Source organism: Sander lucioperca, chromosome 4 (genome assembly GCF_008315115.2).
Source record: "Sander lucioperca isolate FBNREF2018 chromosome 4, SLUC_FBN_1.2, whole genome shotgun sequence".
Classification (NCBI taxonomy): Eukaryota; Metazoa; Chordata; class Actinopteri; order Perciformes; family Percidae; genus Sander; species Sander lucioperca.
Window position 1 is genome coordinate 13,163,698 of NC_050176.1, and position 14,089 is coordinate 13,177,786.

The window sequence follows — 14,089 nt, forward strand, 5'->3', positions numbered from 1 at the left end:
AATAATAGTTCTGAACTATTATTATGAAAATTGTATAACTGATTTCACTGGTATGTGTTTTCAAGCTGCATCACCAAAAATCATATAGCCTGGATTATTTGAATGATCAACTAGAATTTGATTAATATGCAAATTTCCAAACAAACTGTTCCATTTGAGCCTTCAGCGCAGCCTAATTAATCAACAGTTAAAGGAAATTAATACATACATCAATTCTGTCAGGAACATGCTTAGTTCAATCGCCCGTAAAATTGAAGTTTGAAGTATTAACTGGCTCCACAGGAAGGCTATGATTAAAACTCTACAATTCAGGCCATCCAGGCAAATATAAAGTCATTTACAGATCTCCTTTTTTTTTAATACTTATTCAATAATAATAATAATAATAATAATAATAATAATAATGAGAAATATAGTAATAACAATAACAATAATATGTTGATGAATGATGATTCTTTTTTCCTGCTACTTTTGAGAAGACAATAAACTAATTCATTCATTTTAAAGCTCGTCTTTAATGCTGTCACTTCGACCAGTGTCTCCAGTATTAATTTACACTTTGCACTGGAGACTGTTTTTTTTTTCACAAATAATAATAAAATAGAGAGAGAAGAAGAAGGGAGAGAGAGAGAGAGAGAGAGAGAGTATAAAAAGGGGAGGGGAAGAGATGAAAAGAGAGAGGGCTGTACTATTGTTTCAGTAGAGACTCATGCATCAAACTTCAATTTTCCGGACGATTGAAGTAGTGATTTTTTCCATCTTGAAGTGAAATACTGAAATACACTTAAGACCTCCAGATTAATTACCACGAAGTGGTCCCACAGACTGTAGTATTACTTATCACCGGGCCCGCCTGACAAGCCCTCATAAAATAAGCAAGTGAAATCCATAAACTTAGCCTGCCTTAACACTCTCTCCCTTCATAAATATGCTTGATTCAGATTAGGCTGCAGAACACACACACACACACACACACACACACACACACAGACACACACACACACACACACACACACACACACACAGACACACAAATTAGTTTTTAGAAATACGTTTTAAAATGACATGTTCATATTTGCAAGCCAATTTACAAAATAATCGAATTTGATTAAATAACACACACACACACACACACACACACACACACACACACACACACACACACACATATATATATATATATATATACATATATTTGGGTACCTTTAAAATCAGGGATACCATTGATAAATTAAACATTAATACATATAAATTGAAGGTAACACTTTACACCCTTTAGCATTTATAAGCAGTATATAACCTCAATAAATGGTTTATAACACATAATGCATTTATAAGCAGATATAAGGACATTTTCAAGGGTTTATTAATAGGCAGTATGTGTTAACAATTCTAACTTTTCCCACTAAAACACATTTTATATTATTACTAAACTGTGTTTCACTATATTGTCATTCATTATCTGTTTATACAGCAGCATCAGTGGGAGCCCACAGGAGGAGGTATAGTTGTTGACAAAGACATGAATAAACACGTATATCTGCTTACAGCTATTATAATGTATAAACCATATACTGCTTATACATGCTAGGGGGATTAAAGTCAAGTGTTACTGAATTATACATTGTTATAGGACTAATTTGCCTACAGAGTATTTACAAAAGCTTCAGCCATATTAAGTGCTTACAGGTCTATAAACTTATTCGGATTGTCCTGAATAAAAAAGTAAAAAGTAAAAAAAAAAAAAAAATTAAAAAAAATGAAAGAAGAAGCAAACACTATAAAACAATTCACAAGAAGACAGCCCTACTTATCATTTCTTTGAACAAAGAGAGTTAAACGGGAGGTAGCCTTTTGAGTTCCTCTTGGACACTCTCTCTTTCTCACATCACCATGTTTTCAGCTTCATTAAACTCCTTAAAGACAAAAGAAATAAAGAGGCAGAAGAAGAAAAAAGAGATGAGAAGAAAACAAACAAAGGACTCCCTAACCAGACTTTGGCATAAATGTCACAGTCTAAACTCTTTATGGCTCCCTACTTAACATTAAAAACACTTCCAACAAAAATCCATTTCTTGTTTAGAAAACGTTCTTGGACAGAAGTCAAACATATTATTCCAGAGCTAAAAGCGGAGAAAGACAAGCGGCTCACAAAAAAGGGGCAGTTTCATTGTAATTCATTGACTTGTTCAAAACGCCAGGAAAAGAAAAGGGCTAGACATTAATAGCCGCAGATGCCCTCATGAAGGGAGAGTCTATGTAGGCATTATGGCCTTTGTTCGCACCCAGTTAAACTGTTTAAAAGGAGGGTTAACTCAATCCATCAAATTGTCTGAAATTGTGAGGAAATTTCAAAAACCATATGGCCTCCAAACGTTTGCGTCCTTTTTGTGCGGTGGGACACACTTGTCTCAGTATTGCTGCCTGCGGGGGACCGGCCCTGCTCCTTTGTGACTCGTCCCATCAGGGAACGCTGCTCATTTGTCCCCACTTTTCATGCTTTACGCTCAAAATTACGGCCCAGTCCCGCAGAACAAAAAAGGTCTATAAAGGCCCGGAGAAACTGGCCCAAAACTTTGTGTTTTTGTGGCATCCTCGTCTTTTTTCCCCCGGCACCAGATTTGTGTTTCTCACATAAATTTTTGCCACGAATGGAGAAACACGTATAAGGGTCAAGAAGCCATGATACGCATTTAGGATATGAAAGGAGATGTGAGATTCCGGGCCACAAAATGTTTAAAGCATCCTAGTAGAAAAGGACACAAAGGGACAAAATAGTTCAGTATAATAAGTGCTCTAAATGGACCGCTTTTGATAGGCTCACACGCCCAGATTTGGCAAGGAGAGCGTGTTTCTAAAATGATTTGTTGTCCTCACTAGAAAATAAAGCCCATGCTATTATATCTATAATAATAAAAAAAAACCTCGATATTAATTCAAGAATTACAACGTAAAAGATATATTCAGAAAAGCCATTTTATTCCCATAGTAGCCTATATACATTACAGTCTGTGCATTGGTTTTTCAAATGATGTCCTGATTTTAGAAAGGCACTTACAGGTGTACAAAACATAACAAATTAATAACTGTAAATATATTGTATCCAAACAATAAATCTAAAAAGTAGCCTATCGCTTGTCAAAATCACCGCAATATTCATTTTTGTTCCTCGCCGTCGCGTGAGCATTCCCATAAAACGCATAACTGTGAATGTCCGAGTTTTGCCTTTCCGATCATCATCATGCACTGCAGCATCGGGACGCCGAATATGAACTGAAGTCAAGGGGGTCCAGTCAGATGATGAAGAGGGGGAGGAGGAGGAGGAGGAGAAGAAGAAGAAGAAGAGCCGGCAGTGACACAGTGACTCAATGGCGATTTGGCTCACAGAAAACACAAAAACAATTAAATAAAAAAACAATAAAGTAAAAATAAATAGATAATGATCACAAATCAAATCATGCATTTACATGCAAAACATATGAAAAACTGGAGCACTTTCATCGGGGTGTGTGTGTGTGTGTGAGGGTAGGCCTTATAGAAAAGGCAATGGAACAGGTGTGTGTGTGTGTGTGTGTGTGTGTGTGTGTGTGTGTGTGTGTGTGTGTGTGTGTGTGTGTGTGTGTGTGTGTGTGTGTTTGTTTAAGTGTAAGTGTAAGTGTGTGTGGGCCTATAGTGTAAAAAAATAATAACTTACTTATGTCATTTTAGACCATATTGCTTTGATTGCAAGAAGTAACAGTTTGCTAATGAATACATTGTAAAATACCACTGCATATGTGTTGTTCTGTGTTCATGCTTCACTATGAATAGGTCTATCTCTGCCGATATAAAAGTCATTACATTTTGGTACATGTTCTGAGATATGGTATACAATATAAGCAGTAAGTTACAAGTCCTCGGTAGGATTTTTTTTAATCGTCTTTTTGTGTTTCGACCTTCCAGCCCCACGCTGCGACATCAGTCATCCACATCAATCTCCACGTCCTCGTCCTCTGAGCACTCTTTACTAGTTGTGTGGTCTGAGAACGGAGACAGCGGCGAGTTCCGCAGTTTCTGAGCGAGCTCGAGCTCCTGCTGGCCGCCCCGCGCTGGGGAATCGGCTCGTGGGTGGCCCAGCGTGCCGTTGGCGCATTTCTCCAGGTCCGCCAGCTTGGCGAGCTTGTCCAAGGGGACCTGGCCGACGGCTTTGGCCGACTCCACATCGGCCTTCATCTCCTCCAGGTCCCGTTTTAGCTTGGCCCTCCGGTTCTGAAACCACGTGATGACCTGCGCGTTAGTCAGGCCCAGCTGCTGAGCGATCTGGTCCCGGTCGGCCGGGGACAGGTACTTCTGGTACAGGAAGCGCTTCTCCAGCTCGTAGATTTGGTGATTGGTGAACGCCGTCCGAGACTTCCGACGCTTCTTCGGGGTGCTTCTCTGGCCGAACAGAGTCATCCCGTCCCGGCCTGTGAGGGAGAGACAGAGGCCAATGAAAATCATTGAATCCTGCAGGTGCAGGGCTTCCTCTGCACCGCTACAGTGTGCGCGTAAAAATAGCAATCAAAGTGATCCTATATGTGAAACAGTAAAGGCTTTAGCTCTTGTGGGAAGAGGTAATTGCAATGATATTACACAGACACCACTGGGAAATATTGAGCACCAGACACACGAGACCTTAATAATAAAGAAAAGCGGTGGCGATTTATTTCGTCTAGCCCAGCCCAGAAAATTAACACGCCTTTGTTCGATTAGACATTTTTAGAGGAACAATATGCAGTCGTGAACATGTTTGTTTGACTATTAAACAAGCACATTTAATGAATGTATTGCACGACATAGGGTGCAAATACAATATTTGGTTACATGTAACCAAAGGGTTATTTTCTATCTTGTGCAGGCCATTGAATAATAAAAAAAGATCAGAGAAAACGCATAATATTCAATTCCAGAAAGGTGTATTCGAACTGTATTTTTTGGGATGGATTTACCTTCCGCAGCCTGTAAAACGCTGACTTCCAGCCCCTTGAAGGTTTTGCTGGCCAGCTCCTCTAGCGCGCAGAGCGGGGAGGTTTGGTTGAGGAGAGCCCGGCTGGACAGAGGGATGCTGGACGGACGGTGCTTCTCAGAGGACGAAATTAAATGAGCTGTGCCGCAAATTGTGTAACTTCGTTTCACAGACGGTTTGTTCAGGATGTCCTCGATGCTGAAGGGGGTCAGAGGCTTGTTGGAGTTGGCAGGAGGCGGCAAGTGGTCCAGCGGACTTCGCCTCCTGTTTTCCACTGCATCACATTTGGCCACTTCTTTGGATGTCATCATTGGTTGTGCGCAGAGTTTGTAAAGGACTTCGTTGAAATATTCAGCGGTTAAAAACGAGCGATGCAATCGAGGAAAAAAAGTCACATAACAGTTGGGAGGTTTAAAAAAAAAAAAAACAATCACGGAGGAGAGAATGAAGAAAAGAAAATCTTATTCCAAAATGGGATGTCTTCAAAGTGTCGATCCTCGGGAGCAGCAAGTCCGCAGGAGTGAGATGCCTCCCTGAAAATGGCGAGGTCCAAAGAGTTGACGATTACTAACAAGTTATCATTGATTGGTAGGTAATCAATTATCTCCAGTGGCACTTTCGCCCTCTTCCCTTTCACTCTTTGACTATGTTGCAGTCCAGTGCGGGGCTTTTTGCGACTGGGGGTGTCCCATTAATTAGGACGCATGGCTGGAAGGAGGAGGAGCCCGGCGGAATTATTATAATGCTTTGTGCTCTTATCATCTTTGGTCTAATTTAGACGTGTGGTGAGATACCAGAATAGGTATGTGGGGTAAATGAGGGGAAGCAGAGAGAGAGAGAGAAAGAGAGAGAGATAGATGGGGGGGAGAGATCACAATCCGTAGCCTATTTAAACGTTTTTGTGCGTAAAACTTTGGTTTTAGTTCAGCAGGAGTTTGTAGGCTTTTATTCAAAAGTATTTGGATTATCCGGATGTTGCCAAAAAAGACAAGTCGACTCGAGATGTTATCTTATTAGTTGTCGCAGATAGTCAGAAGGATATTTTCCTCGACCCAAAGCGTGGATGATCCTTTGTTTTGTAAAGGTAATGTAGAGCTGGGCCATATATCAGCTCTGATGATGCCTCCTCTGGGGCGGGAGAGAAGGAGCAGCATGCATCCCTCTCAGCAACGCCAAATCCGGGCCATAACTCAGGCGAAAGGGCTCCTTTAATATCATCCGAGAAATATTTCATCTCCTATCAAATTTCCCGGCGTCCTCCAGGTTTGACATGATGAGTTTATTTTGGTGCTGGTATGAAGAATCGGCGACAGGCTACTTTGCATAAGAAAACGAATTTACGCAGCAGGACAAAATATATGATCTTTCCTATCGAAGCAAAAATAATTAAATGCGGATCAAACGAAAGAAAATGGTACTATTTAATTTCATGCAATTTATTTGTTATTTCATTTTTACATAACATAACAAAGTTGCCGGTATTTTTACTGCAGAAAAGGGAAATTGTAAGGCAAGCCTGTAGTTTATATGACTAACAATATCATAATTATTATTGTTATTATTTGCAATTTGGTTGCTCTCGTCGATACTGATAATATAATGCTGTTATTTTAGGATATTGTATTTATTTACTGTAATGAAGAATGTCTGTTCAGCATGTTTTAAGTCAATATTGAAACGATTAGCTTCACGTCACTGATGGACGCGCCAGTAAAAATAAAACACCCATATAGTGATGATGATGATGATGATGATGATGATGATGATGAGGGGAGGGAGAGAGACAGAGAGAGAGAGAGAAAGGAGATAGGATTTTAATGCATGCCTTTTAACGTTTGTATATAGTGAGTTATTTAAAGGGTTCCTATATTATTCTACTATATTATTTTATTTAAACAGAATGACTGACTATGTTGAATCAGCCATGTCCTGCATGGTGTCACATAGCTTGTTATTTAGTCATGATTGAAACTAACGAAAAAAGAGATTTAGAGACATTTCATTTCAGAGAAATCACATTTCTGTTAAAACAAAAGACATAACGACACCTTCATTTTTGACCAAGGTTTAATTTATTTGCTCGTTTTTCAATATGAAAAAAGAGAATAAAGATATCTTTAGCTGTCAGTTTGCCAAGGATGTCTGAAGTTATGTTGAACTTTATCAGGTTATGATGGCAAAAGAAGAAGAAGAAGAAGAAGAAGAAGAAGAAGAAGAAGAAGAAGAAGCCAAGCAGGTTATATATGCTGCTGGTGGGGGTGATATCTGATTTCAGAGGTACTGAAACTGTTCTATGGATGTTGTGTTATATATATATATATATATATAATATATATATATATATATATATATATATATATATATATATATATATATATATATATATATATATATATATAGCCAACTTTTGAACATGTTTTTCTCACATTTGCCAGGAGTTTCTTTTAGCTTCCCAGTTATTTTCACAAAAGCATAAAAAAACAGGGTTGAAATGTAGAATAAAAATACAACACAAATAATAATACATGGCAATTTAACAAGCCAGACTAAAACGTACATAGATGCTTTTAAAAGGAGTTTAATTAATGCATAACGTAACTTTTATTAGAGCAAACAAAATTAAGCTATATGAAAAAAAAAAAATGTAATGAAAAAAAGCCTACCTAGGCTAACTGAATCTAACATACAAGCAATATTTATAACAACAAAAAAAAACATTAAAACAAATCAAATAACAAATGAAAGAGTGTCTATGAGCCTTTAAGATTATTTTATTATTTGGAGAATAATCTAAATAACTAAACTATAAAATGCATTAAATGGCACGCAGATTGTTTCGTTCTGAAAACATACATGGTAAAATGTAAAAAAGAAAAAAAAAAAAAAAACACTTTCCAGCCAGCTGATTTGTGTTGGATCCTGGTGTTCAGTGCCTGTTAAAGACAGATATTTACAGGGGTGTGTCATCATCGCTGTGTCTGGCTTGCCAAGGCCAACGATACGGCCTGCCTCTCAGCTCTCCTTTAGCCACAGAACTTAATCTCTTAAACTACTAGACTGTGCAGGGGACGTTCCCTGGCAGGGGACAGTGAAATCACATCACTGACTGTCTGGAAAAGGACTCTCTCTGATACACTATTCACTCATGTACTAACGCCTTCTGCTGTTGTTTTTTTGGAGGTATGGTAGACGTTTTCTGATGGATTTGTAATAAAAGCTCTGGTTAACCATAATCCAGTAGTGCCAGTGTAGTATAATTTTACTACCCTCCCGTAATCTGCCAGTTAAATGCATTTACACAACACAAGAGCCCCTTTTTCTTCCCAACCAGGTGTTGATTTAGGCCTTTCACACTGCGGTCTGTTAGCTTAAAGTGCCACCATGCAATATGTGTTAGGGACCTCATGCAGGAGGAGACACAGCATTCACTGCAGGCTTAGACTGCGATTAGACAGCTGCAGAGGGAAACTATCCACATTGTAGCCATTTTGTGAGACCCCAAAGATGGGTGTCCTGTCTCCCCTCTCCTCAAAGGCCTGCCTGTTATCTCACATGACACCGGATATAGATACAGAGAAAGAGAGAGAGAGATAGATAGAGAGAGAGGGAGAGATAGCATGGCTTGGATGTGCCTTGGAACATGTACTGTATAAATCACACATCATTACCAGAGGTCACCGGCAGAGGTACACCACTGGATGGTTTCATCGCGAGGGCCATTCTGGTTGGAGGAGAGTGGATTTATCTAGCAGTGGGATCTCTGGAGAGGCAGCCATATTTTATGTGACTAGAGATGTAATAACAGGCCTCTGACAAATCCCTGACGGCCCCAGCTTCTACTGCCTCGCAGTGCAGTGCCAGTGCTGCTGGAACAGCGGATCATAAGCAGCGCCGTTATCACTGGGATTCACGTGTGGACCGCACTGTGCCGCTCAGCAAACTTGTTTTCTCCAGAGTTGGGAGCTCTTTGCTCTGACTTTCACAAGTGCTTGTTAAAGGGTTACTTCAACCAAATCCCAATAAATCATTTTCCCATTTACCTCTGGTAAATTAATAGTTAATTGTGGGTTTTATGTGCCCAACTGTTCACCTCTGAGACCTGAGATTCAGATCCAGATCTTTATTGACTCAAGACCATAATTACATGCTTTGGAATACAAACTACATATACAATACAATAATGACACAATAATAACACCCAGCAGGAATTAAGTGCAACAAAAAATACTTAAAAGCAAGACTATTTGATTTTTGAAAGAAGACATAACACATTCTTCTTCTTACAAATGAAAAGTAGAATTCATAAGAAATCACACACACCCTTGCCCAATTTTATAGACTAGGGGAGATTTGCTGCTTCAGCCTGACTTGGTCTTCTATTAGCTCATGGTGGCTAATGTTAGCCAACATTATATTTTATGACTCTTCTCTTCTTGTGCTACTGTTATGCAATGTTTTAACATTCATCATCAACTCATAATTGTTATTGCTATCAGTGGCCACTGCATAGCTCGCTTTAACAGAGGCAAAACAATTAGCGTGAACACAGATGCACGGTTTAAATACTCTGGCAAATACATCTTCCTGTTGTTCTGGAGCAATTTTCTACCAAAGAAATACTCACACTGAAAACTGGTCGGAGTGAGATCAGGGTCTGGGACTTCTTTATATACTTATTTCTTTCGATATTTTGAGCACCACAAACAAGATTTCATTACCTTTATTGAGTAAGAAGCAGAAATCTCTGAGACAACCTCAAAAGATTAACCCCAAATTATCTGCATAGCTAACTACGTCTATAGGTGTCATTATACAAATGGTGGAAGAAGTATTCACATCTTTAGTTAAAGTTTAAGTACCATAATTAAACAAATTAAGTCTTAAGTCTAAGTCTTGCATTTAAAATTTTACTTAACTAATATAATTTATAGGCCTATAATAATATCAATAATATACTATAATTTATAATAACAACAACAACAACAATAATAATAATAATAATAATAATAATAATAATATCCTTTATTTTCCAAGTCCATTTTACACATACAAGGAATGTATCCTCTGCATTTAACCCATCCTGACTAATTAGCAGTGGGCAGCCATAGTCCGGCGCCCAGGGACCAACTGCAGTTGTAATGCCAGTACCTATGTCAAGGGCGATGGCAGGAGTTCCTAACATGCATGTCTTTATGGTGGGAGGAAACCGGAGCACCCGGAGGAAACACGGGGATCAGACCAGGGATTGATCCCAGTACCTGCTACGAGGCAGCAGTGCTAACCACTGAGCCAATGTGCCGCCTATAAGTGCTGTCAGCAAAATGTACCAGAAGTATTAAAGGTCCTCAGTACTGCATTAAAACAGAAGCAGCATTTTAGTGTTGTAGTGGGTCGAGGTGGAGCTAATTTGAACTACATTGTTGTTAGAAATGCTTCATATTTTAATCTAATCTAATATGTTGTGTTTATACAATCATAATCAAAGGAACTACAGCTGAACTACAATATTACCCTCTGAAATATAGTGGAGTAGGTATAAAGCAAAAGGAAATAGAAGAACTACTGCTCGAGTGAATGCACATTGTTACTTTTCGACCCTCAAAAATACATATACATTTTTTATGTGGTCGAACTAACCCTTTGAAAGTAAAAGATCACCTCCACTGTGCCTAAAAACACTAAAAATAAGTTTTTGTCTTTCATAAGGATTGAATGTAAAAAGTAAATAAATAGCTTCACTCACTGCTCTCAGCTCTCCCCGATATAAACTTAAAAATTAAATAAAAAGAAACATACAAATTGAGTCAAACACAACAGTCAATGAATTAACATGTCATGACATGATCCCCATGCAAGGAAAATCAAAAACAGGTGCACAGTCTCCCAAGAAATACAAGAAGTGCTGAAGTTACCCCATGGGGAGTGTATAATGCAGAGTTACTCTCTCCTTAAAGAAACCTTTTCATGGGTCTCTGGCTGAAGTAAGACAAATTAATGTACTGCTATGGATGCTATAAAGAACCATTCACTCAAACAGTTTGACACCAATGTTTTAATGCTAAGAGGGTGCCAAAATGTTTTTCTCCTTATGTTGACAATAAAACCTGAAGCTGAACCCCATGAGATCTGTTTACTGTGTCCTACCTGGCGGAGCAGTTGCTCCTCGCACACTTCTGCCAGCCAGTAACAGACTGGCTGCACGCCCCTGATCGTACTGGTGGGGTTTGGGGCCTGTACACTTGTTGTTGGCACAGCCTGAACATAAGCAATTCCTAATTTACAGAAAGCACACTTTGAAACAGCACATATGTGGCCATCAGATATGAGTCCCCGCCACGCCAATTTCGACCATTAACCCATCTCTGAAAACACGTTTTCGCTTTTGCTCATCCTTTCACAATCTGTTCAGGAGTCACTTCCACATGCTCCCTTTGCATCTCTGTATTCACAGGCTGCTGATGAATCCCTCCTCTGCATGTCGTAGCGCAGCACCAGATAGTGCTTCATGTGAATGTTCTTCCTTTCTCATCTACACTTCACCATAAAACACAGTAAGCAGTGATGCTGAAGGATTGTGTTATTTGGGATGGCCAGGGTGGAAGAGATTATTCACCGCCTTTGGTAATAAAAACTGCCAGAGGAGAACTGGGGAGAATTATGACAGCAATCCTTTAGTTTTTCATTTGTGGAGGCTGTTTTTTTTTGTTTTTTTTTTTAATGCAAAAAGGATAAAGAGACCTTGAGGTGAAAAACAACAGAATTTCCAATTTGTCAAATTCAGAAGTGTAAACACCAGCTGTATTTCTGTTGATTACTCGTATGTAAAATTATAGATTCCAACTGGATTTCATTACTCATTACTTACTGTTTATTGCAAGCTGCAATGGCCCGCTCAACATTTTCTAACCTGTAATCCATCCCGGATATCAGATCAAGCTTTAACTATTTAGGATTATCAATTGTGTGAAGGAATGGCTTTTTAAAACCAAATCGTAGCTTATTTAATTCAAACATGTATTTAAAATAAGATAAGACCACCAGGCCACTCTAATTACATGAAGTGGGTTTGGGTTGTGTTAATTCAATGCCCGTAGGGGCTTTTCCAATATGGCCGCATGGGAACAAATGCTGACAGGTCAGCTGTTCTCTCTGTGAGGAGAGGAATGTCTCCCTTTCTCCTCCTTACTCTCTGTTCTTCATTCTCTCCATCCTTTGTCACTTATTTTCCTCTCTTTTCTTTGCCTTCTCTCACTCTTCTTTCTATCAGACCTCCACTTTTAACACACACACACACACACACACACACACACACACACACACACACATACACACATATACACACACACACACACACACACACACACACACACACACACACATACACACATACACACACACACACACACACACACACACACACACACACACACACACACAAACATTGTCTTTGAGAGATGGCCTCTGTCTTTCAATTAGCCTGCAATGGCCCTCTTACAAGGCTGGCGTCTGGCGAGTTAGGCCCGCAGCAGATGCTGCTGTGGATTGGCCGTTCATCTGCAGCCTGCAGACTGTATTGAATAGTCATTAGGGTGGAGCTGACTATTCATGACAGAAGAAGTGGCTTTGTGTGGGAGGGGATGTTACTACATCAGGTTATCTTTATTCTCTTGTTCTCTGTGTTTTTTTTTTTACTGTCTTCAGAGTAAGAGGCTCTGATTAGGAGGATAAACAGATGATGAACAGCGACTCTGCTTGACTGCTTGTTGTCTCAAGTGTTTTAGTTGTTAAGTTCTTAGGGTTTGTTGTATAATTTTGTTCAGAGATAGAGAGGAGAAAGCAGAGAAGGAAAGAAAAAGAGACAGACAGCTACAGAGAACCCCCCGGTGGGCAGAAGAGCCACGAGCCAGTCTGTTGCATTGGTGTATGATTTGTCGACTCTCAGTGGGTCTGTTCATGAAGCACCTGGCAACCCTGCACAGAGGAATATGGTGGCTGCCATGACCATACCCCAACACACACACAGCCATATGCCCCCATTGTCATTTCAATGAGCTCGGACAACATTCACTTTCTCCTCCTTTCAGCAAACGCTATCAATACAAACCCCATGTGGAGGGGCCCGGGTCAAGAGGAAGACTCACTACAAAGTGGCCGCTGACACACAGAGAGGCACAAGCACACACGCATGCATGCATGCATTTATACACACACACACACACACACACACACACACACACACACACATACACACACACACCCTGCTGCCTCCCTCTGCTCCTCCTCTCCCTGCTCTCCTGAACCCCCGTAGGCTGGACTGAGGAAATGTGAATTAGCTTCATCAATGCAGAGGTTAACATTGCGCAAAGACGATGTTGACCTCTTGTTGTATTCTTGGTTTGATGTCTTTCTTAGGGCCAAATGCTTATGAATAAAAATGGCAAGGGGAGAGGTTGACAAAGGGATTTGTCTGACTAATGCCAAGGGAAAACCCCTCAGGGAAAGCCTGGTTAAGCCCAACACCACTGAATCCCCCCTGCAGTATTATCAATCATGGAGTGGCTCACACAGCGCTGTTATTGTTTTTGCCATAATTGTGTCAGAATAGCTTTCATTTGTCTCTAATGAAAAGTCTCTGCACTCATCATATCTAATGCAGTGACAACATAAATATCACACGTGGCAACATATACATGTGCCATTTAAAATGCCAGAAACATATGTGCTGCCTGCTTGTGCCTGTGTGATAATAAATCATTTAATTTTACTTTAATGTAAAAATTAAAGGGCTAGTTCAGCCAAATTACAAAAAACATATTTTCTCACATATAGCTAGTGGCATTTAGCCAGGCAAATAGTTTGGGTTTTATTTTTCCCAGGTTTTGAGATATATGTTAGAGGTTTCTGTCGAACTTTATTGTGATGACCACAGCATGAAAATTGCATTTAAAAAATTCAACAGCACTGTTCATTTCAAGAAAAAGTGTCTCTGTTACTCTGGATAATCAACTAAACAAACTGTCAAACGTTTTCATAGGGACTATTTCTTTGGTGGAAAGTAGATCCAAAGAAAATTGTTTACATTGAGGTCTGTGGATTATCCAGAAC

General features: G+C 39.6%; 1 protein-coding gene across 1 annotated transcript; it reads right to left on the reverse strand.

The window, feature by feature from the left end:
* Positions 1-1,406: 1,406 nt before the first annotated feature.
* On the reverse strand, positions 1,407-5,769 carry lbx1b (ladybird homeobox 1b). The gene is made up of 2 exons (XM_031289253.2): positions 4,968-5,769; positions 1,407-4,445 (listed from the first exon to the last, which is right to left on the reverse strand). Exons 1-2 carry the CDS (start codon positions 5,293-5,295, stop codon positions 3,958-3,960), a joined length of 816 nt encoding a protein of 271 aa, XP_031145113.2. The 5' UTR covers positions 5,296-5,769; the 3' UTR covers positions 1,407-3,957.
* Positions 5,770-14,089: the final 8,320 nt, after the last annotated feature.